Consider the following 25,039-nt stretch of genomic DNA (forward strand, 5'->3'; position numbering starts at 1 on the left):
ACTCAGTACCCTGTCGCTGCTTTCTCCCCATATCCCTTGATCCCTTTAGCCTTAAGAAATATATCCAACTCCTTCTTGAATATATTTAATGAATTGGCCTCAACTGCTTTCTGTGGTAGAGAATTCCACAAGTTCACCACTCTCTGGGTGAAGAAATTCCTCCTCATCTCTGTCCTAAATGGCTTACCCCTTATCTTTAGACTGTGACCCCTGGTTCTGGACTCCCCCTGGAATGACAACGTTTTTTTAGTGATACCAGGAAACTCCTGCATGTTCAGAAATAACGTTAATGATCATGCCCTTTTACCTCAGCAGGATCATACCAGGGATGGGAAACCATAATTATGAGGAAAGACTTGAGATCCTGTGACTATTTCCACTGCAGCAGAGAAGGCTAAGAGAGGATTTAATAGAGGTTTTTAAAATTAAGAGTGAATAGGGAAAGGCTATTTCCTCTGGTTGGGCAGTTAGTGACAAAGGTGTCATCAATTTAAAATGATCAGTTGGAGAGTGAGGAGGGAGGGTTGGAAAAATGTCTTTACATAGAGGGATGTTGGAGCATGAAACGTTTTGCAACAAGGAGTGGTTGAGGCAGATACCATTGCATCTTTAAAGTAAAAATTGCTAAATATTTGAAGCAGAGAAAGATACACAGCTATAGGTGGAATGGGAGCAGTGGGATTAATTTGGGATTGCTCTAACAAAGAGCCAGCACCGACACAATGGGCTGAGTAGGCTTCTTCTGTGCTGTCGACTTCTATGGTTCTATGGAATGTTGCTCTCCAATGAACCCAAACTTCCACCCTATCCTCGTTTTCTCCCTTTGCAGGTTTCCCCCCAGAGCTGTACACCTTGCAGCCAAGAGGAAGAGGCAACTAGCCTAGGGGGACACGTCTAACCTGATGGCCAATTCCTGAGCAGCATTTATTAGCAGTCATAAAATGGTCCACAGCCCATTTCCAGCTGGGATATATAAAATTCCATTGTTTTTGATATAAAGATGGTAACCATAATAAATGTTGTGTTGACTCCAGGAGCCATATATAACTACATTTGAACTTGTGACCAATTTATTTGATTGGATATGATTGAAATTGCACATATTGAGGCCTGTCTACCAATGTTTCCATTCCTAAATATTACAGTAAATGGGGAGAATAGGTTAGATTACAATAAAACACTTAGCAGCTTGGCTGTGAGTGGCGCAGAGATCTGCAGTGTGACATCGGAGATGTTCCAACACACGTTTGCGCTTGGTGGGTTTCTAACCTCAGTGATATTCTTAAAAGCTCAGAACCAGAAGTTAGGCATTTCCATCTAAGAAAGTAAGAAGAATTGCCAGCCCAAGACTCCTTCCAAACCCCATCCATGGACTAATCTTGCATATCAATTAATGACCAGCTCAAGAATGATTTTGAAGATCTGCCCATATACTTTGAAGAAAAATACATGGCATGGGGTATTGAAACCTAGAAACGGGAAAGAACATTACTTTAAGTGAAAGAGGAATACTTTTTTTTAATAGTACACTATTATAAATTTAGGAAGATTACTAATATTTTATTTACATTTAGGAAAAGATGAAGAAATTGATTGATGTGTATGAAATGTTAGGAGGTGAAGAGGAGGATATTGTTAATCCCTCAAATGAACTAATAAAAGAGGGGCAAATCCTTAAACTGGCTGCTCGCAACACTTCTTCGCAGGAAAGATATCTTTTCTTAGTAAGTATTGCTGCCATTAAAAAGACACAAAGTGGATAACCTGGCAAGAGGCAGTGAGAACTGTGTTCATATTACATCCTTGCAAATGGGCTTCCCTCCCTTCCCAACCTGAGAGTTGCTAATTTGTTCAATTTTTTGGATTTAGCTGATGTGAAGGAAAGAAAATTGGCACCAGAGAAGCCCTACACCACTGAGTCTTGCGATATCTATGGTCATATACTCAGCTGGAGGACTAGGGTCCATCCCCTGAGAGACTGGAAGGGCTGTATGAGTGTAAAATCCATGATCGTTTGCTGTACTCAGACAAAAAGCCCAAAATCGGACCCATTATTAATAATGGACATGGTGGTGGTGGGGTGGGCAGGGAGAGAGTTCCTCAGTGCTTCTCCCACTCCACCACTAACTTTGCTGGAGGTATGGCAGAAACCACGTTTACGTGCGTAAACAGGACTTCCATCGAAGTTACGGTAGTGGCATGGCAGAAGCCCCGAGGAAACTCCCATCGATTGTCATCAGGTTTATTTGAGTCTTGGCACCAATTTTCTAAAGGAAAACTGCACTTAAACTAATCTTCAATGTGTGCAATATGCTTCTATTGTGGTGCTCTTAATTCAGCACCTCAAATTGTTCTTTCCTCTGCGACAGATCATTGTTATCCTGGTGTTATAGCTCAAGTACCTTCAGGCACTATTAAGTTTGCACAAGCAAAATATGTAATGTTATTTTGGTTTGTCGTTCAAAAAGATGTAGTACTAAAATTTCACACAATCTCCATTACACTTCACTAAAATCCTAGTGCTAACGATGGCGATGCAATTGGTGATCTGTAATATAAACATTAGCTTGTAGTTGAATTCACTTCATGCTGGATGTAAATACTTTGAAATATGAAAGGTAACTAATTACAACACAAGCAAAATGTTTTGGAAAACCTTTTCACATTGGTATTTGATAAGCCAGTAACAGTAGCAGGGCACTTATTGTTAGTGTTTCTCTCTCTATACTGTCCTCCGTTTATGGGGTTTTGCTTTTCCAGAATCCTTCCTACTTGAGCTGCCTACCAACATTTGCCACAAAAAAGCGATGGACAGAGAAATGTTCTGACTTTACACTCCTGGTAAAGATTCTTCCCTGCCAGGAACACACATCAGAAACTCAGGCAACCACTAAATATAATTTTCAAACTATTTGCAAATTAATGGTTGGAAAATCAGACACAGCCTCCTGAATTTCTGATATCCATGCCCAGTGGAAAAGTTTTCCCACTGGGAGAGCAAAGTCTCTTACGGACCTGTCACCTGCCACATCTTCAATATCCTTAGACACCCCTGCCTGTCAAATCCCCTTACTTATCGGTTAGTGCCCAACTCCTCCTTCTCCATCTCTTTCCCCCCCCCCCCCCCCCCGAATATTTCAAAGCGCCTGGAGATATTTTGCATGAATCCTATATAAATGTCTACCTTCTAAAGTAATATCCAATATTTGGATTGATAGCTAGCTGTGCCCATGCTATAACAGGAAAAATATTGGGATCCATTAGATATTAAACTATCCAATGGGCAGACACAACATTATAACACACTGCTGACTTTGTTGCTTGTGTTATTGAGTGCGTTCCACCATTTCAATGTATGTGCTATTTAATCGGGCTTTCTTTTTAAACAAAAAAACAAAGGCATGAAATTGAAGCCAAAACTATTGATGACTATTAATCCAACCCCAGGTTACACATTCTGTTATGTTGAAATTGGTTAATCATTTGCAGATTTTTAATTTTTTTTCCACAGTTAAACAATATGTTGCTGTACTGTGTTCCAAAATTCAGTTTGGTGTTTACACGATACTCTGTTCGAACGAAAATTGGCATTGAAGGCATGAAGGTTTGTCAAATTCTTATTTAATAGTGAACTGCAGTTCATTTGTCTTTTTCTGAATCATGTCACCTTAACATAGTCTATCTGTGCTACTGAATATTTTAGGTCATTGAGACCCATAACAAAGACTATCCAAACACATTCCAGGTCTCCGGAAAGGAACGAACACTAGAGTTGCAGGCTAGGTAAGATGAAACCTGCTTTAGTGGTTTGTAAAATGTTTGTTTATAAAATAGATGTAAAATTATTCTCCTACGTATTGTTTTACTGCAATGGATTTCAATTGGAAGAAAGAATGAACTTGCAATTATATAAAGCATTTCGCATACTCTGGACGTCCAATTACTTTGGAGCCAATGAAGTTATGCACAGGAAGGTCCCACAAACAGCAAATGAGAGAAATTATCAGATCACCTGTTTTTGTGGTGGTGATTGAGAAAAGAATGCTTGACAGGACACTTGGAGAACTCCTTGCTCTTCGAATAGTACCACGGGATATTTTACATTCACCTGAACATGTAGCCGGTGCCTCAGTTTAACACATCCTGAAGACAACACCTCCAGTGCAGGACTGGTGTGCTCTTTTTATCATCACTAATTTCTAAAATCTTGCATCCAGTACATCCCCATTCACCTTTTTAAGCTAATTTTAATCTATTACACACAGCGCAAAACTTCTCCAAATTTGCCAGTCAATTAGCAATCTAACTCAGAGACTGCAAGATGGTTGATGTGGGCAGTAGGGAATACTCTGCTGGGGTTGTTGGAAGTAAGAGGAAGTTCACTGTGCACCTAAGCATACTTAACTGAGCTGGGAGTGCTTGTTGCTGACATTGAGGGGGTGATTTTCACTCGGAAGTCGGGAAGGAGGCGGGACTACAACTTTTGGGGTTGTAGTCCCGCCTCCATCGCAATGCGGCCAATCCACGCAATTTTAACTTGATTGACCTTGTTGAGCCCGCCCAGCGGGCCAATTAAGGGCCACCCGGCAACAGGTGACGTCACAGACTGAAATTTCATCTGTCAAGATGTTTTAACAGATGAAATATCAATGTTTCACAGCTGTTTGAAGCTGTCAAACACTGACGGTCTTACTTCTAACCTGAGTCCTTCTCCACAGACTCAGTTAGAAATCTCACCGGCACAGAAAGCTGCAGGCTGTCACTTTTGACAGTTCGCAGCCGTTCTGCTTTCTGTGCCGGTTAGATGATGGACTCCTGAAACCTAGAGGAAGGAAGGCTAAAAAGGTAAGTACAGGTAATTTAAACTTCTTTACACACTTTAGACACATCAAACACACTTACCTTTGCATTCATGCACCCATCACTCACCTGAACACCGACATCGCGACCCCTCCAAGTCCTTCAACCCGACGGCCCGACGACTCTAACTTGGCGTGGTTTGGAGTCGTCGGGAATCCCACACTTCAAGCTTTAAAATAGGGATTAGGCTAAAAACTGCCAGTTAACTACCTGTTAACAGGCAGTTATTTGGCACTAATCCCTTCCCGCCTTGGGTAGGCGGGTCCCAGTGCGAGGCGGGTAACCACCTCCTTTGAAACTTGCATGGAGGCGGGTTTGGGGCAGGATGGTGTCGGGACCCCCGAATTCGGGACTTTAACCCCCCCCGCACGCCTCCAATCCCGACTCCACGGGTCAGTTAAAATTGAGGCCTGAGTGTCTCAAATGGGAAAGTACTGCATTTCCCTGTGTTAAAATCTTAGCTTGACCAGCACAAGTTTCACTGGAAAATAAGTAACAGAATATTTCTTTTATTATTGAGTGTTTGGTTCATCTTGAATGTTTGGTTTTTTTTTTGTCTGATTGTGTTTTCCTAATGTAAGTGAGGGTGAGTGTGTTTTCCTAATGTAAGTGAGGGTGAGTGTAACAGGAATTTGCTAAATTCTGCACAAATGTAGTAATGAGTCAGCACATATGCCTCATTCATTCTGAAGTTCTTTGTTTTTGCCAAGTTAAATTACCAGAGCCCAGCCAGTTCTCCCTGCATGTGAAGTTCCTGTGATGTTTCTTCCCCATTTCTTATTGCTCAGCTGAAAGCATTTGTCCTACTTTATTTAAACAACTTGGGGCTGGTGTGCTATCCCTTTTCCTTCAAAGAACTGTCGGTAAGACATGTTGCAACTAATGGAGTTCCTGTATGTAGTCAGCATCCTGTAACACTCAAATTGGTATCCAGCATAAATCTAAGCTGCTGGAGTGAAAGTACCTTAAACAGCAACTATGGGTCATTTATGTAACTTTCCCATAGTCCTTAGCAGGAAAACTGCAGTGTAAATCTGGCTGACCTAAATAAGTGAAAATAGAACAAGCTGGAAGAAGAGCCGTTTACTGTGATTAACTGAATGGAATGGAGAGTAATGTAATGTGACTGTTTGACCTTGCCACTGGGATATCATTTTCTTTAGTTGCTTTGCTGAATTTTCAGTATTTTAAGCAGTGCCATTTTCAGAATCTATTAACTGACTATATATGCCTGGAAGCTACATGGTAATGCAGCTGCAAGCACAGTATCAGAGTAACAAATGATTTGCACTGTTCGAAGTTAAAGCAGCACCACCTTCATGAAAAATGTGTTTACAAACAATGCAGTAAACTATTGGATGATATCCTCATGACCTCCTGACTCGTTCCTTGATAAACAGAAAAGTTTGTGAATAATTTAATTTCATGAAGACGATGCATCTTTAACTTAATGTGTTAAACTTTGCCTTAAATAATTCACAAAAATGTAGTCTGTTGTCGTGCACTGAAGGTGGAATACACAGCTTGGCGTAAATACTTCAAATAATGATTCCCTTGTCCTTATAAACTTATATCCTGATATAATAGGCTGGGCAAAGGCTTCAAAAACAAGTTCATTTCAAACACACATAATGTGATCTGCTAGCTCCACCTGTAGGATTTAAACAGTACTTATGCTTATTTGAAAAGTTACAACTGGCAACGTTCACCATCATTCTGCCTTTGAAACTGACCGCAACTTCGGGATTAGGCGCATGTGGAAATCTGAAACTGACTGCAACTCCGGGATTAGGCGCATGTGGCAATCTGAAACTGACCGCAATTTCGGGATTAAGCGCATGTGGAAATCTGAAACTGACCGCAACTTCGGGATTAGGCGCATGTGGAAATCTGAAACTGACCGCAACTTCGAGATTAGGCGCATGTGGAAATCCTGAAGTTGCGGCCTGTCATTGACCGCTCCGAAACAGGCTGCGCTGTGCCCCTAACCCCCCCCCCCAACAGAGCCAGCAATCTGTATAATCAGCCAAATCAGGGAATCTGATGTAAACTTTGGCACTTCCGCAGTAAGTACGCTGTTAAATTCCCCACTAAAAGTTAGACCCAATGGGATTAGGTATAACTGGGGTTTTAACGGTGTTATTACTGCTAAACAAATGTTAAGGGCCTGGAAAACACATTTTATTTTGTGCAGTGTGAAATTTGTCCAATTAATAAAAATTTGATTTTTTAAGAAACTTTTCAAAAAATGTTTTACTTTTTTTTTTTTAAGTTTGACCATCTTTATTTCAGGTTTGCCTTTTCCCCATGTGAGGACCCCAATCCTTTGTTTGCTCTCCAACATATTTTAAAAGTTAGAATTTTAAGAGCTTACCCACTTCCTTGTTTGCTGTCTGTGGGAATTCTGCCTTTTGATTGGCTGCTTAGACAGCCTGTTGACATCACAGCAGTTTGCACAAGGGGATCCCCATTAACTTCCGTTGAATTGAATTGGAGGTTGGAAAGCCAAAAGTTCTTGAGACAGGGATCGCAAGATCCTTGTGCGAAGCTTACTTCAGGGCCAGCAGCAAACACCTACACTTTGCTGCTGACCGCAAATTGTGAAGGTGCAGACTAGCTTGATTATGTCCTTGTCTGACGTATGCACATTTTCCAGTGGAGCCACTGGGATAGTAATTGGGTGCAGGAACTCTGGCTGGCATTTAACCCCTCCCTAACTTCGGGTTACTGTGATACATTTTATTGTACTCCCTCCTCCACCTCCACCTCAACAGAGATTAGCTAACCTTAATACAGAAGCACTTCTCCTTTCTTTACAGATGCTGCCTGATTTGCTGAGTGTTTCCAACATTTTCTAATTTTATTTACAATTTCCAGTATCTGCAGTATTTTGCTTTTTGTTTTCGCACAGAAGATATTGAATGTGTGTGATTTTTATGTATTGTGTGCGTGTATATGCTTGCATAAATGCAGGAGCTAACAAATCTTAGTTTATAAAAGTTATTTTAAAATGCTAGCCAAAACATTTGAAGGGAAGAATCATTTCTTACAGAGGAAAATAGTCGTTGATATCGGATGTAGAATGTGTGTTATGCTTGCAATGTAATGTTAGTGTTTGAATTAAAATGTGGAATAACATGGCTCTGAGCCTGTTGCAGGGGTGCAATGAGTATCGTGACAGCAAGAGTTAGTATTTACTTGGTGCATTATATTTCAAACCTCATAATATAAATTGTGTTCAGTCTCTGTGACAGAACAGCACAGTGCACCCAGGTAGATATTTGGAGCACTATACAGAGAGTGTAACATTAGCACTTTAGGGCAGATTTTCTGCCAGCTATGTGAGCAAAATCATAAAAGCATTTAAATGGGAACATGTTTAGGATTTTGTTATGCCTATTGCATAGAGGAAAACTTTCCTCATTAGTGAGTGCTCTGGAGTGTTTCTGATTAAGTTCTTGTTTTATTCCAGCTCTGATCAGGACAAAGAGGAGTGGATAAAGGTAAGAACTGAACATATTGGGGGGAATTTAAACCTAAAAAAGGGTGGATAGGGGGCATGGGGGTAGTTAAAGTGTTAAAAATCGGAATCACGCCCTGAACCCACCTTCAACCTCCCCACTTCCGGTTTTAATGGAGGCGGGCAGCCAACCCGCTGCCAGGAGGCGGGCTGTCTAATTAAATATTATAATGAGACTGGAAACCTCTTTAACCTCCATTTTGTGTTTAAATGTAGCTGGTCGGGTTTTGCACACCTTGTAAAACTTGCCAGGTGCAGCAAGGCGAGGACTACTGGATCCAGGAGATAAGTGCCTTTTACACCTACCTCCTGGATCCAGGGTCCCTACCTAACCCACCTCCCACGATTGGAGCCGCTCCGGCCCCTGATCCTCCTGCCATCCTCCTCCGGCTCCTGACTCTCTCCGGGCCCCCAACACTTCGATATTCTCCCAGCACAACCTCCAGACAATCCCTCCCTCTGTGTGGCTTTGTGCCACAGGCTTACCCGCTGGAGCCAGCCAATCTCAATCTGTCTGGCTGCGGGTGGGCAACAGAGGCTTCCCATTCAAATCAGGGCATGCCGTTTAAAGTCGGCAGGGCCTGCGGGAAACCTGTTCTCCCTGGTTTCCTGACCGCCTCGGAGCCCCCCACCGTGCCCCCTCCGCCCTCAACCTGCCTTCTCCAATAAAATTCAGCTCATTGCTTTAGATATCTTGCATTTTGATAGTGATCTGAATCGGCAATGAAGCAAGTTCTTCAAATGTTGCAGATAGTTGGAATTTTCTTGCTTGTAAGCAAGAAATTAATCTTTTTATTCAATAAAAAGGTGACTTTGGTTCCCAAAGCTCTCCACCACTGACGTTTTCCTCGTGCCATGTCTGGGTCTATTGTAGACGAGTTGATAGAGATTGATTGCTATGATTAGTCAACAACAACATTATCATTGTATCATGTGACTACCAGGATGGTAGAAGGTATAATTCATGGATGGACTTTTGATCTATTTTCATCTAGCAATTCCTATGTTCCTAATAGCTAGTTCACAAGTAACATTTACAGGTTGTCAAAACAGGATTTTTGTGTTCACATTGAAGAGCCCAGCAGAAGTAAACAAGAACTGAACAGCCTTCCTCATTTATGTTTGGTTATAGAATCCTAGAAATTTACAGTACAGAAGGAGACCATTTGGCCCCTTGTGTGTGTGCTGGCTCTTTTGAAAGAGCTGTCGTGCCTAGTCCCACATCCCTGCTTTTTGTCTGTAACTCTAAGTTCCTCCTCCTCAAGTACCTGTCCAACTCCCTTTTTAAAATTATTTATTGAATCAGCTTCCACCATGTTTTCAGGTAGAGCGTTCCCGATCCCGACAACTGAGTGAAAAAATTTCTCCTCCTCTCCCCTCTAGATCTTTTGCCAATGATTTTGAATCTATGACCTCTAGTTATTGACCCACTCGCCAGAGGGAATCCTTTTTCTCTATCTATTGTCAAAACCTCTATTAGGTCACCTCTTAACTTCTCTGTTCCAACGAGAACAGTCCTAACTTTTCCAACCTCTCCTCATAACTGAAGTCCCTCATCCCTGGTAACATCCTGGTAAACCTCCTCTGTACCCTTTCTAATGCCGTTACATCTTTCCTGAAGTGGTGCCCAGAATTGTCCACAATATTGAGCTGAGGTCTAACTAATGACAAAGTTCTAGCATGATCTCTTTCCTTTTATATTCTATTCCTCTTTATAAACCCAAGGAACCCATATGCTTTTTTAACCACCTTGTCAGCTTGCCCTGCCACCTTTTAAGGATTTGTGTATATGGACACCAAGGTCACTCTGCTCATCTACACTTTTCAAAATCGTGCCATTTATAGTTTACTGCCTTTCCATATTAGTCCTCCCAAAGTGCATCACTTCACACTTCGCCACATTGAACTCCATCTGCCATGTTTCTACCCATTTCGCCATCCTGTCAGTCATCCTGAAGCATATAACTATCCTCATTCTGAACATCTACTTTGCCAAGTTTCGTATCATCTGCAAACTTTATAATGTTGCTCCCTACACCTGAGTCTAGGTCATGTAATGGACTCAAAGCTGACCCTCGGGGAACACTGCAAACTACCTCCCAGTCTGACGAACATTCATCTACTGCCACCCTTTGCTTCCTGTCACCGAGCCAATTTTGTATTCATACCACCACTTTCTCCTTAATTCCATGAGCTTCCATCTTCTTCATAAGCCTCCTATGTGGCATTTTGTCGAATGCCTTCCATAAGTCCATATATACATCTACTGCACTACCTTGATCAACCTTCTGTTACAATCTGTTGTATTTGTTATAAGAATAAAAAAATTAAATAAATGAAGTAACTTCATACTTTTTATTAAGTATTTGAGTTCATCAGTATGAGTGTATGTATCTCTGTGGAATGAAATATTTCCTATTTGAATACCCACTATCCTTAAAGGATTCAGAGGGGAGTTAGTCTAGCACTGGTAATATTTCTAATCCTCACACTAGCTGTCCTTGCAACCTCTAAGTGAGACTCATAGCTCGTAGTGAAATATATCTCAAATGCTCTGTGCTATGAGCCCACACTCACTAGAAACTGGGTTAACACTGCCTCAAGCTCATCTCCTGCAGCCTTTATAGCCAATAGAAAGAGGAATATCATTCTTTCCTTCAGTTTTGGGTGACACTCAATCCCAGAGTCTGAGATGCGAAGAGTGACCAGTGAGGAGACAGCTTACATGGCTGCAATGTTTTCTCTCGTGTAGCAAGAGATTCAGGTGTCAATATATACTGAGAAATTGGACCAGTTCATACAATGATCTGAACCCTGAGATTGTGTAGCATCCTATATTGAACTGGCAAACTACCTATTAAACTTCTATTTAAAAATTTCTCTCGTGTATCCTTCAATGTGAATAAACAGGCCTGAAATCAAATAACCTGTTATAAGGCATTCCACATTTTATGCAACTAATTTTACATAGATGTACTTATTCCCAGTGTCTGTTCCATAACACTTGCTTTTACTGGGTTATAATACATTGGGTTACAATGACACACAACTTGTGATTATGGTGTAATTTTCAATTTGTTTAGCTCACCATGTGATAGAATACTATTTCATTTCATTGACCTAACTTTGCACAGTGCACACATCAGACAACAACTCCTCAAACTTTCAGACAAATAAGTTAGTTATCAATTTCCACACTTTTTTAAATAATAAAGTCCAGAAATTCCTTTAGCTGCAGTCCCAGCCGTTATATCGGAATGGACCTGGCCCCACAAACCTCAGTGGGGTATCTCGTTTGCACGGCTCAGCTGGGGTGCAAACATTGCTTCAGCTTACCTTTCGTGTTCAACTGCTCATGCCAGCTGGAAACTCTGGCACTTGCCTGTGAGAGGGGTGCTCAGGCCCTCCTCCCATTACCTTGTCGGCTCCCTAATCGAGGGGGGCCCCCCACTGCCTGTTGTGATGGTCGGTTCCCCACCACTCATTTGGTGTACCAGCTGCCATTACAACACTGGGTCCTTACTATTGATCAGGACTGAGAACTACTGGTGCGGGGAGTCTCTGGCCCCGCTCCCTGCCTGTCATTTGTCTAGTAAGGGACAACGGGAGGTTTTGCCCCTTACAAGGCAGCGTAACTGGGTCTCTGCTGTTTTTCCAGGAGCTGCATCAGTCTCCTGCTGGAGTTACTGTGAATTGGGTGGAACCTCTGGAATTCAAAGGCCTAAACCTTTTGTTTAGTAAAATAAAAATCCAGTAGCAGAACAGCGAAATTCAAAACCATACATTATCTTGAGATTCATAAGTTAACTAAACATTGGAGTGCCACTGGGGGGGATTGTTTTACAACATCTAAACCCTCAATGGTGCTGGACTCAGTATTTCTTATGACGTACTTGTAATGGCAAAATGATTCTATATTTGAAATCTGCAATGCATTTTCACAGACTCCGATTGCAGCATGATGGATGGAGGTATTTTGTGTACCTATTGATCAGTTTTATTAAATGTTTAACTGCCTGTAATGACAGGAGGTTATGCATAAACATGACTAACAGTACAGACAGCAATACATAATGAGAGATCTGCAAGGTTTGCAGTTACTGATTTCCTTTCTAACCTTTACCTGTGCAAGCCTGTAATTTTTTTCCTTGCCCACTGGAGAATTTCTGGTACCAAGCAAAGAGATACCACAGCCTTTGCCGTGCATATCATTAACTGGCACAGCTCAGATCAGTAACTCCATTCTGTTCCTGTCCACTGGTGCTGCAGTGCTTAGTTCTCGTATTCCTCACTCGGGTCAGGGTCCTTATGACCATTGGTAAAGAATTTGTTTTGGTAGATAAGGGCTTGTTACCTCATGTTTACCTTTCCTAGCAGGAATCACAGGTTTTACAAATACAGTTTATGATGCAGTTGGTTGCCAATGCAAGAAGCTAATTGTATACTTTTTGTATACTAATGTTTAAAATAGTACAGAGGTCTATTATATCTGTTCTGCAAAAAAACTGACTGTTTTGTCTTGTGGGATGGAATGTATGAGAGATTATTGTATGAACATTGCTGAATACAGTGGGGGGGGGGGGGGGAGGAGGAGAGAATCTATTAACCATGATGCAGGAATTTAAAAAAAAATCTGGTTCTTTGAGAACCAGAGATCCCCAGTATTTGTATCTTTCATTATTCTATTGTGGTATTTTTAAATAGTTTGTGATCTCTGTAAATCTTGAGTGCAAGGCCTAGAAATTTGGTCATGCCATTCTGGCAAACCAATGCAGTGGGGCCTCAAACAGCAGATAATGGTTAGCTAGCCAGCCAGTAACACCCCTGGCACCAAGATCAAGTAACTCTAAACAGACTGCTCTGCATGGCTCAGTACCACCCCATGTGCTGAATTTACCCTTTTAAGCCATTGGGAAACAACATTTTTGACTTGTTAATCTTTGTGGCCTGGTCTGTACTGTGCTATTTTTTTTTCTTTAATTACATTGTTTTTTACAGGCTCTGAAGAATACAATACAAGATTTTAATCAGAAGAATGAAACTTTCAGATCCGCAATAGCCAAGGAAGGAGAGGACCAGGGTTCTGAGGTTTCGGTAAGTTCCGTGATCTTCAGTAAATTCACTGACATTAGTCATATTTTGATTCTTAAGCTAAATTTAGGTGAAATACACAATGAAGAACACACTTTATGAAGCTTTCTTCAGCAGTGGTGATTTTTTTCGCCTTGACTTTCAAATCACTACCATGATGCTTCAGTATTTAAGAGAAGTTATTTGGGACTTTCTTTGTATCTCAATTTTCCTATTCTATTTTTAATGAGTACTCAGATTTTGTGTAGCGACACCTCTTCTGTATGATGAGTTTAATTCTGGAATGAGACTAATGTTGCAGGATAGGCTTCACACTGGCACTGAGCTCAGTGAAGTTATTTATCCACCACTTTTAGCGGAGGTTTAAAAAAAACCATTCATGACCAGAGTACTGCAACTAAATTGAGAAGGGTGTGGATCATGTCATGAATGAACATCACCGCTCAAGAAGGAATCATTTTCTTTTAAAAAGGGGTCAGCATTTTTAGTTCTCCTGCAAGATAATTTTCTCCATCTACTCTCCTGCCATTTTTGTTTACTGCATGCTTAACTTTCCTGAAACCTGTGCTTCTAATTCGAGGAATTAACAAGTAATATTTAAAACCATTTTTAAACCCATTCCTGTATATATGCCAACTGACCTCAGAACACAAGAGGTCATAAAAAACACAGCTTACATTTAATATTCATGAGCCCTCTGGTTTTCACTGATTTCAGTGGGAGAAGGAAACCCTGACACACTGCTTTAATCATCTAACAAGCAGAAGGATTTGAAGGCACTAAACTTGACTTAAGTCCAAATGCTCATGGGTCGCTCAGCTGTACTAACAATAAAACCGGGTTTATTATATTAAAAAATGACTGCGATATAGTTTTATATCTTTAATGGATCTCAAGATGTATCTGCTGTTTGCAGGAAGCAGATATGCTGATTAAATAGCACTGAGGGGAACAGACTAATTTGGTTTATAAGCAGTGTTTTGTTCATACACTGTCTGGCTGGCACTTTCACCTTTGTTTCAAATATTTTTTTCTTTCTCTACCATTTCAAAGACTGCAGAACTGGGAATGAGAGCACCAAGATGGATTCGTGACAATGAAGTTACTTTATGCATGAAATGTAAGGAGCCCTTCAATGCACTGACCAGGCGAAGACATCATTGCCGTGCATGTGGATATGTAAGTGGAATGGGTGACTCAAAGTGCATAACTTTTTTTAATACATTTTTGTAACTATTGGCTCTATCGATGTTTGCAGTAAGTTAGACAATACTGTCTTATAAGGAAAGGAGAATTCTTTGTCATTCAACCATCCTTTACCCAACATTCAAACTGATCCAATCTTGGATTTTGGTTCTGGGCAATCGTGTTTTGTTTGTCCCAACATCATAAAGGCCAACCTCATGTGATCCCCCCCTACTGCCCACCCCCATGTGATCCCATTGTGACAATGGCCAGGAACAGGTGGAGAAAGAAGAATCCAATGTAGCTTTTTTTGGAGGAGGTGGGCACTCGATGCAGACTGCAATGGGAGGCCTAGTGGTGTCAATAGAAGCCGAGGAATGAACAAAATGAAAATCAATTTCTGGCCATTTAAGTAGCAGACCAAGAGGCACACAAAGATAAACTTAAAAGATTATATTAAAAATCATACATTTAAAGGTTAAAATGTTGTACTTACCTGCTATTACTTAGTTACCTACATAAATGATGGCATTTTCAGCTGCGTGTGACCCATCAGGAGTGTTTGTTGAATGTGTCTTTTTTTCTTTTTCTAGGTTGTATGCTGGAAGTGTTCTGATTACAAAGCAAACCTTGCATATGACAGCAACAAGCTCAGCAAAGTATGTAAAGACTGTTATGTCATTATAACAGGAAAAACTGACAGTGAAGAGAAGGAAGAAAGAAAAAAGAAAGGAATTCTAGAGGTAGGTGCTGTAGTTTTCTATGTGACAGGATGTGTGAGTACAGCTAAGTTCCTGCTATACAAAAGCTTAGTGCCATGGGGCCAACCACATTTTACATTAAATGAAACCATACAGATTAAAATAATTCAACTTTGAGATTGCCTCTTTTAATGTGTTTGTACAAGAGAAAAAGGTTAATTTCAATACAAGTGATGTTGCCCGAGGTTTATAATAAGCCAAGCCATCTATGTGGCTTTTGAGATTAATTTTTTATGATAAAAAATTTGCACCCTGTTTCTTACTCTAGTCAATTAAATTTGCTTTTTTTAAATTGCCCCTCCTGCCTTTCAGATTGAGGCTGCTGAGGTCTCAGAAAATTGCTTCATCTGCGACTTCCTTTACTATCTGGAGAAACCTACCAAACCCTGGCAGAAGGTGTGGTGTGTGGTTCCTAAGAATGAGGGATTGGTTCTTTACATGTATGGAGCAACCCAGGTACCAATCTTAAACCTTGAACAATAGTAATGTTATTGGCTACATTAGGGAGAGGTAAGACACAGAATCTTATCTGGGATTCACACTATGGTGAGTTCCAGATCATCTCTGCCATCAGAGAGAGGTACTTCGGGGAAACCATATGTTTACCACATAAGGAGCAAAACTGGGGAGGTGTGTGATGCTAGCTTTTTGTGCTCTTCTTTGCCAAAACTCACCTTCAAGGTGGTTGCTAGGGCCTGTGAATAGATCACCTATCTAATCTCTCCCTTAAAGAATTGTGCACCCTTGCATATTATTGTATGTATGGATGAAGTTTTCATGGAAGCTGAGGCTTAGTTTTGCATAAAGTAGTTAAAATTGCAGTTGAGCATTTTAAGTTGATTTTTTTCCAAGTTTTGTGCTTTTGATCCAGTAGATAACTAGTTGGTATCTGAATGTTTGTTTAGTACTTACTGGAATTTTCTATCCATACTGTGCTGATGCATACCCTCTGGTTCTGGACACCTGCGGCAGTGAGGTTCTAAACATTTTTTCCACAAATAAAATGGAAAAATGTTGGTCTCAGCTGTACATGCTGAGAACTTGATAAGTTAATGGCCTGTAGTTTTCGATCGGAGGCTTCCTACGTGCAGATGCCTCCTATCGGGGGGAAAAAATCTACGCCCTTACCTGAGGGCTCCAGAGGTCCGGCCATTTCCGCTCCTGGGCCTCTCCACGACGAAATGCGCAGGGCCCACGTATCCCAGGGGCGCATGCGGTTCGCAAATGTCCCTGGGATCACGTGAGCCAGGGGGAACCAATGGGAGAAGGGAATCCCCCTTCATACTTTTGACAGCTTAGACATGTCAAAAGTATGAATGGGGAGCACTGAAAAAACACATCAAAACATTAAATACATTTTTAATCACATTTTTAAAATTACATTAAATTAAATATTTAAACAAATTTATTTTTTTGGAAAAAATTAGTATTTTACGGGGCTAAAATTAAACTTGCCATTTTAAAATTATAAATGAGTGGGGAAAAATTTTATTTTTTTAAACTCTTTTAGCAGGCGTAAGATTTTTAAGGGTTTTCAGCGGGCGGAGGTTCTGCAGAAAGCGGAACTCTCTGCCCACAGAGGCCCTTCTCCAGGACAGGTGTCCGATCTGTCAGGAGGATTAGTGACAGATCAGAAATGCCGGTTTTCAGTGCATGCGCTTCGTGTACACACCATAGGCATCGGAAAAGACGGGCCATTGTAAACAGACCAGTGAGAAGTTTAAAAACTCATTGGCCTTGGGATACTAACATCAACATTACTCTGTTCGTGTGAAATTTCTCTGCTTTTTAGTGGAGAAGTTGATCCATTTATTTTCAAGTACACGTTAGTATCCACAGCATTATTTTAGGGCCACTATCAGATTATAAATAGGAGGACTCCATTATCTGCCAGAAGAGGCCCAGCTATTATGGCAGATAATAAAAGTTCCACTGCAGGGGCTCTTGCTAGGAGTCTATTCCACATGCCGCCTTCGTAGTAGGGAAATATCCCTCTGAATTTGAGGCTTGGAGAAATCGGACAGAAAATGAAGAGCGTAAGATAGGGAAACTGATTGGAAAATGACTGGAGAAAAAAAAACAAAGGCAATAAGGGGGAAGCAGAAATGTATTTCTGTTAATGCAGTAGCAACCAAAGATTGTCCCAAATGGTTTGTTACCCTCAGGTACTAGGGTAATAGATATCGCAGAGCAGGTGTGAAAGATTTTGTAGAGAAGGGGAACAGCCAGAAGTTGTGGTTCATGTTGGAACCAATGAAATAGGAACTAATAGAATTAGGGTCCTGCAAAGGGAGATTCAGCAATTCAGATGTAGATTGAGCAGCACCAGTGGATGGAGATTTGGGGGAGGAGGGGAAAGGATCCAGTGTAGGAAGCGGTGGTGATTTGGGGTGGGGGGTGGGGGTGCGGCAGTCACAGAATCACAGAATCTACAGTGCAGATAGAGGCCATTTCGGCCCATCGAGCCTGCACCGACACATATCCCACCCTATTCCCGTAACCCCACGTATTTAATCCCCTAACACTAAGGGTCAATTTTATCATAGCCAAATCAACCTAACCTGCACATCTTTGGACTGTGGGAGGAAACCGGAGCACCCGGAGGAAACCCACGCAGACACAGGGAGAATGTGCAAACTCCACACAGACAGTCGCCCGAGGCCAGATTTGAACCTGGGTCCCTGGCGCTGTGAGGCAACAGTGCTAACCACTATGCCACCGTGCCCCAGGTGTGGTGGCGATTTTTTTTTTTTTTTGGCGGGCGTGGGGGAAGGAGTAGAGAGTGGCGGTTTAGTCCTTCCAACATGGGATTGGGAGGTGCAATCCAGCTCCTCCAGGCTCCACATTCAGGTAAGTTATTTTCCTCCTTTGTTGCAGGTGTTGTGTAGGGCTGGTTTCCCTGAGTGCAGCCAGTGATGGTGCTGGCTGCCTCGGGGCAAACCAGTTTTGGAACAGGGACCTCAAACAGCGTTAGGCCCTTACTTGCATATGCAAAGTGCCTAATTCCTGCTTCAGCCATGGGTAAAGGACGCCTCCTGCTTAGGATGATCGGTGTACTTCTGGTTGACGGCGTGCACACGCTTCCTGCCCACCAATGTGTGGTACTACATTGCTCAATTTCTAGGTTCATAAATTTAAGGTCATCACCAAACGAACAAACTGAGCGATTAGGGTAAATATTCTTAGTGTTTTTAGGACATGGAATGTTGTACCAGAAACAATAGTAGAAGCAGAATCTATAAAAACTTTTGAAAGGGAAGAAAAATTTTAAAGGATATAGGGACAGGGCAGAGGAATGGAACTATGTGGATAAATTGTTCAGAGAGCCTGCATAGGCATGACAGCACAAATGGCCTCTTTCTATATTGTAAAATTCCATAATTCTGTGGAACTGTTGTACAAAATACAGCCAGCAAAAAAACAAAAAATCAAACTGGCAAATAACAAAGACAGGAGAGAAATTGAATAGGAATGAATAACCATAGTTATTCAAAAACCAGAAATAGTGATTCAAAAAGAGGAAACTATAGATCGCTCAAAAGGCTGAAAAATCAAACTGAAAAGAATGAAGAGCAGCTCAAAGAGCAGAGCAGTAAATGTGCAGTGATTGTAAAATGGGCGAGTGATGTATTCACAACCATGCAGTTAAATTCTGAAGTCAAGATCATGCATTGTGCAATTATGCCACTGTTCTGGTCATTATTCAAACTAGGCTGTGTTTTAATGACTTTCATCAGTAGAAATTTTAGTTGGGGAAGTAACAGTGGCAGACTAGTACTGAAGAGAAATGCTGGGACTATCGCAGGAATTATAATGGGCAAACTGGGCCAGTTGTAAACACAATACAGGAAATGAAACAGTCTGGGGCAGTGGGAGACTGGCTAGTGAGCCTTAGTGAACAGGAGCAGAAATCTTGCTATAGTGAAGTTTTTTGCCATTCTTTGGGACTGAAATTTCACCGTATAGCTGCTCGTTACTATCAATAAAGTTTATTTTTAAAGAAATAGCTTGCTGTTTGAAAGTTAATACAATTATCTAACAAAACTGTACAAGGATATTAACAAACAAATGAACAGCAACAGTGGGAGTGAGGTGCAAAGATGGAAGAGTTGCAGTAAAAGTTGATATTGAAATGAGAGTGCATTCAGCCCAGTGAATCCATCAGTTATTACTTAAAAAATGGGAAGAATTGCTGTGATTGCTATGCATAGTGAAGTTGTAAACCCATACGGGATGATCTTTGTATTCCTGCTGCCCCATTTCTGCCTAAAAGCAGGGTGGTAGCAGGACAAAAATAGTGGCTGGAACAGAAGTGTGACATACCACGGAGTTCCCACCCATCCTGATTTTCAGGCAGACCGCTCTAGGTGGCCAGAGCTCCCTCCAAAAGTAGGCGTGTGCTAGATGAGGCAGTTAAGACGACAGAATCGGGGAAGAAAAAATACTAGCACTGGCATCTCATCTCAAAGCATAAATATTCCCCCCAAAATGTAACTGTTCAGGTCACTGCCATTTATACAAAAAATTTCAATTATTCGGTAGTCAAGTTGACATATGGTTTCTTGGAAATGCATTTCACAAAATGATTTGTGTTTTTTTTCTTTCTCTAGGATGTGAAGGCACTGGCCACTATTCCTCTTCTTGGCTATGCAATAGAAGACAATCCACGGGGAGTTGATCTGTCTCATGTGTTTAGACTTAAACAGTCAAGGTTCGTCCATACCTTTGCTGCAGACTCTGATGATCAAAAGCAGCAATGGCTGAGAATCATCAATATGGCTGTAAAGGGAGAAACGTCCACTGACGATGATGTTCTCAGTAGTGATGACCCCTCTGCTTGGCGACTAAGCAGCCAGTCTGAGGCAGACCAAGCGACCAACAGCTGACACGGCGGGTCCAAAGCCATGTAATGACAATTTCTAAAGCATGTGTGGTATTTTACATGAAAAATTTAAAATCCACTTCTTCAAATGAAATATCTATGTCCTGTATCTGTTACCCTTTTCATCCCTGGATTAATTCTGCAGCAACTACATTATTCACTCACTTCTGAAACTATTCACCCCAACTCTCTCGAATGTCCAGGAATCCATAAAGACTGTCCAGCATCAACTTCTGAAATCAAAAAAAAAACTGGGCAATTAAATAAGGTTTAACTTATGGTGATCTCATTATAAATTCCTTCTCTATCTTTTGGCTGTTTTGTTCAAGTAGTAAAGTTGAAGTGATATACAAGATGCTTCTTGGTTATCTACAGGATCAAAATTTATGAACTGTGAAGTTACGATTTATATCCCAGATATCCTTGCATCCCAGACTGTTTTCAACGTGCTTTCAACAGAAAAGCACCAACCTAAGATCTTGAGACCATTAGTCTCTGTTTTAGGCAATGGTTTGTTTGTCTGACCTCCTAATAGACATTAACCTTGTGTTTTAAACAGTGGCAAAGATTTGATGTAATATTATTGTAGTAATTAAAGCTGAAGTATCCCTTCCTTGCTTTCACCTATGTAGCAGTTACAGGTTAACTTCAAAGTCACAGAAATCATCATGAATATATGTGTGCATGGGGTGGTTTAATTTATCAGGAAATACAATAAAAGTTTAACCAGCTTTGAAATGTAAAATAATCAAAGAAGGTGGACAGGAGCCATAATACTTTAATAGTTATGCTGCACTACAGAATGGCAGGAATCAGCATTACAGAAAGAGCAGGTTAACCTTTAAAGCAAAATGATTTAAACAAAGTAAGTCTTTAGTCCTTGCTCTCAGTTGAGGCATATGGTACCTGGCAAACTGTTGAACAAAGATGGGATTCAAAACCAAAAGGAGGCAGGTGACCTCTCAATCCTCCTGATTTTAGTACTGTGCTTATTGCCAGTGTCCTGGACATAGGTCAATCCCTCATCCTCAGATTGTGAATGGTGCGTGATGAGATATGAGGGTCACCTAATAAAATGGGAGGAAAAATATCATCTACAAAAATGAATAAGGCACTCATAAAATAAACCTCAAATGAGGAGCAAAAATGTATCTCTATCCAGATATTGATTTAAATCTGTATAAAGTATAGAGACAAAGGCAGTAACATAGTCCAACATGACCTAAATAAATGTGATGAAACAGTTTAAACTCATTACTGCCTTTAAGTCCTGCCTATCCATTTTATGTAAATATGTACAGAATAGTGAATAACCTGCTCAAACTCTACAATTTTTCAGTAAAATGATATCAAATAACAGTTTGAAGCATTTTGATGTGAAATCCTAACAAGACTCTCACTGGCTATGATGAAAGATGGGCAACTGAATAGAAAAACAAAATCTCTGGTTTTGATGGCTTTACAATGTGTGTTTATGACAATCTATTGACCTTGATTTGTCTTGCAATCTTTCCTACCCATTTGTCATTCTCTATAATGTGCATTTTTTTGTGACTTCATTTGTAGAAGTTGAAAAACAATCCTGCTTCAGATCACTGTGGAAAATTTGCCAAGACCACTGATCAGGGAAATGTTGTTGAGCGCAAGTATCACAACATAAGCAGGTGTCTGAAATTGCATTGCACGATTGATGGCAGGACAGTGGGTTCTATAGTGAGGTAGTAGTTTAGTGCCTGCCCCCTGTGCAAGTTATAAACCTGTACAAGGATCAGGAGAAGGGATACTTCAACTTTAATTCAAGTGTAGCGTTTGCATTTTGTGTGTGGCGCTGGATATTGAGAGTTCTGTTTTTCACTTGAATGTGGAATTCAATGACCAAACCAGATATTACTACTTGCCTATTTAAAATGGAATTTGTCACCATTCTATGGTACCACGTAGAAGGGTTATAATGTGGGTTTTTTTGCAAAGCAACAATGCACTTCAATGCAAGTTGCATCATCATGGGAGCAAATTTCCTCTGTTTAATGGGTAATGAAATCCAAATTTTTTTATAAACCAGTTTAGATTTTTGCTACACATAGCACAAGGAAGAAATCTATTCCCCAAGTCATGAATATGTCAAACAAATGACATGGTGTGCAAGTACTTTTTCTTGTTGATGGTGCCCCTTTAAAACAATATTTCAGCCCTATGACACTAACTAACTTTACACAGAAAATACAGTGAGGAAGTTGTCATGGTCTTCTGCCCCATCACACCCCCCCCCCCCCCCCCCCCCACAACTACTGCCTAATATCTGGTGAAGGAATTTCTATCACCGTTTCATCTAAGAGGTCCTGGCACTCTCACATGCTCGGCACCACTTGTGGCCCACAGGAGCCTTCCAAGTATCTTTTGCACTTCAATTCACAGCCCATCACCATCTGTGATATTGTTGGAGCCTGGATTGGAGACGCAGTTCGAGACAGAAGTTTTAAAAAAAAAAAGTTCTTAATGTTAAACGTGTTTGGAAAAAATAAGTGGATGGAGTTTATTGTAGGTTTGTGAGTGTCCTTTGAGTCGCTCCTCAGGGTTGTCCCCCTTAGTGAAAAGTTAGTCAATACTGCTACAGTGGCTCATCATGTAAGATGCTACCTGTCAGCCAGATAATATTCGGTTCCAGGGAGATGCACTGTATATATTGAGTTTTTAACACTCCATTAAAAATAAAAATTACAATATAGCTGGTTTTAGGTTGATTTCATCCAGTAAATGGAGCACTTTAAGAGTTAATGTTCCTGCTGATCACTTACACTAATCACCATCCTCACTTACAGTGGAATTAGAAAATGTATATGTGTGATTTGCCCTTTTATTCTACATTACCAGTTCTGTAGTGGAGTGCTATGAATCTTTAATCCCATTTGCCCCACATTGCAGAGGATGCCTCTGAAAGTAGTCTGGACCCCACTTTGCAAGATTTGTTCTTCCACACTTTTGTTTCAAATGTTGTTCTGTGATGTTCTGTTACTTGGTCTGCAGCCTGCTTAAGTTGTATTAGCACTTGAACATGTTAGCACACATTGACTGCATCTTTGGTACTACACTTTTCAGTATAGTTTAAATTGAAAATGATTGCAGTGTTTTGTTAAAATTATCAATCAACTGGCACTTAAGAAAATTCATGTATATAAATTTTGTTAAATTTCCAATCAGTACAGTATTAAAATTGAATTAATACAGGTACACTTTTATAGAATTGTTTTCAAATTTTAATTCTTCCTAATGGTACCATTTGCCACCTTTGTATGTTTCCTGTTACAGCCAGGTCAATGGAACCCAGGGACCACTATCGCTGGTAATCCATCATCAGCTGTCATGAAGTGATGGGAGCTAGTTTATCCATTGTTCTGTTTCTCTCCTTTCTGAGAAGGAATGCCTCAGACTAGCCCAGTGATGATCAAATTCACCTAATCAAGGTTTTTGAGTTTGATCAAACAATTTGCCAATGTGTTTGAACTGGCTACCTCTATCTTGGGAGCCAAGTGCCTTCAACACTCGGATTATTGTGTCAGCAAAGATTTTCAGGCCAACTCGCAAAGAATTCACAGTTGTGGATATAAGATGTACTGTTGTAAGGATATAATGTGCTCAGTCATGACACTTACAGCTGGTGCAAATCTGATATTTGAATATTAAAGAGCCATAATAGTGCTAAATTGACTCTTTTGATTACCCATCAGAATGAACAACAGATGTTCATTTGGTTTCAAGCTGTTCGATACAGACACTCTAGAAATGCAAAGAGAAATTAGAGATCATATTTAGTTTGCTCAATGCCAATAGCCTTTGCTTTGAATTTTGAGGTTTTACATAAAGCATTTGTTTAAAATATGGACTGTTGTACAATGCCTATGCTTGTAAATTTTTAGTATTCCTCACAACCTACCTCCTATAACATGAACATCTGGAAGGATGTCCAGTTAACAAACTGGGGTTTCAGAGTGCAAAATAATTACAAAAAGTGTATTAACACAATTGAGAATTCACTTTGGGAACATGGGTACAATTTGCTGCTCCCATCTCCCACCAATGGTCCTGTACATATAAATGAGACCAACTAAGCTGTGTTCCTTGTGAAATTTTGCTATTGTTTTCCATATGTCTTTTATTCTTGAGTTACTCATTTAGTACCTGTTTATGAAATGCAGTGAAAATTAATGTGTATGAAGGTGGCTGTATAATTAAAATGACCAGCTGTGCCACAATATTCAAAGCTGCTTTTATAGTAACATATTGCTGTTTATAATCTTTATTTTTTAGGAATTCCCATAAGATAGTGCAGTGCCTACACATCCCATAGCCCCTTCAACAATTTTCCAAAGGTGGTACTTTTTTATTGATTTAAAAAAAAAAGTAATTTCCATTAATCAGTTCATATAAACAAATCTTAACACATTAACTAGTGTGTGATATTGTTTTCTGATCAATTTTCTTGCCAGTTGGACACAGTAGAGCTAATAATGTATGGAGCAATAAGGGCTAATTTGGTTTTAATTTGCTGTGATCCACTGGCCTTGGTTCCAAATGCATACATGCTGCCCTAGAAAACTAGCAAAAAGTTCTACAAAAAAGCTGGCAACTCAAACGGCCTGCCTGTAAGCATATGAAAACAAGGAGTTACATCCGCATTGTAACTTAAGCTGTAGTTGTTCCCAATATTCCTTTGTGTGTATGAGGAAAAAAAATAAGAACATG

The 25,039-nt window shown here is 40.4% G+C and overlaps 1 protein-coding gene across 2 annotated transcripts in view; it reads left to right on the plus strand.

Annotated features, from left to right (window-relative positions):
* Positions 1–24,575, plus strand: part of LOC147106085 (FYVE, RhoGEF and PH domain-containing protein 4-like) — a 354,273-nt gene extending 329,698 nt beyond the window's left edge. For both annotated transcript variants that reach the window (XM_086008844.1, XM_086008845.1), the window contains 9 exons: positions 1,575–1,724; positions 3,512–3,604; positions 3,704–3,783; positions 8,333–8,363; positions 13,379–13,474; positions 14,525–14,650; positions 15,250–15,399; positions 15,730–15,873; positions 20,028–24,575. In XM_086008844.1, coding sequence (XP_085864970.1) covers positions 1,575–1,724; positions 3,512–3,604; positions 3,704–3,783; positions 8,333–8,363; positions 13,379–13,474; positions 14,525–14,650; positions 15,250–15,399; positions 15,730–15,873; positions 20,028–20,303 — 1,146 coding nt within the window. In that variant the 3' untranslated portion in view covers positions 20,304–24,575. The remainder of the gene's footprint in view (positions 1–1,574; positions 1,725–3,511; positions 3,605–3,703; positions 3,784–8,332; positions 8,364–13,378; positions 13,475–14,524; positions 14,651–15,249; positions 15,400–15,729; positions 15,874–20,027) is intronic.
* The last annotated feature ends 464 nt before the right edge of the window (positions 24,576–25,039 follow it).

The sequence above is a fragment of the Somniosus microcephalus genome, chromosome 16 (assembly GCF_052327205.1).
Source record: "Somniosus microcephalus isolate GS21.2 chromosome 16, FLI_Smic_1.0, whole genome shotgun sequence".
Lineage (NCBI taxonomy): Eukaryota > Metazoa > Chordata > Chondrichthyes > Squaliformes > Somniosidae > Somniosus > Somniosus microcephalus.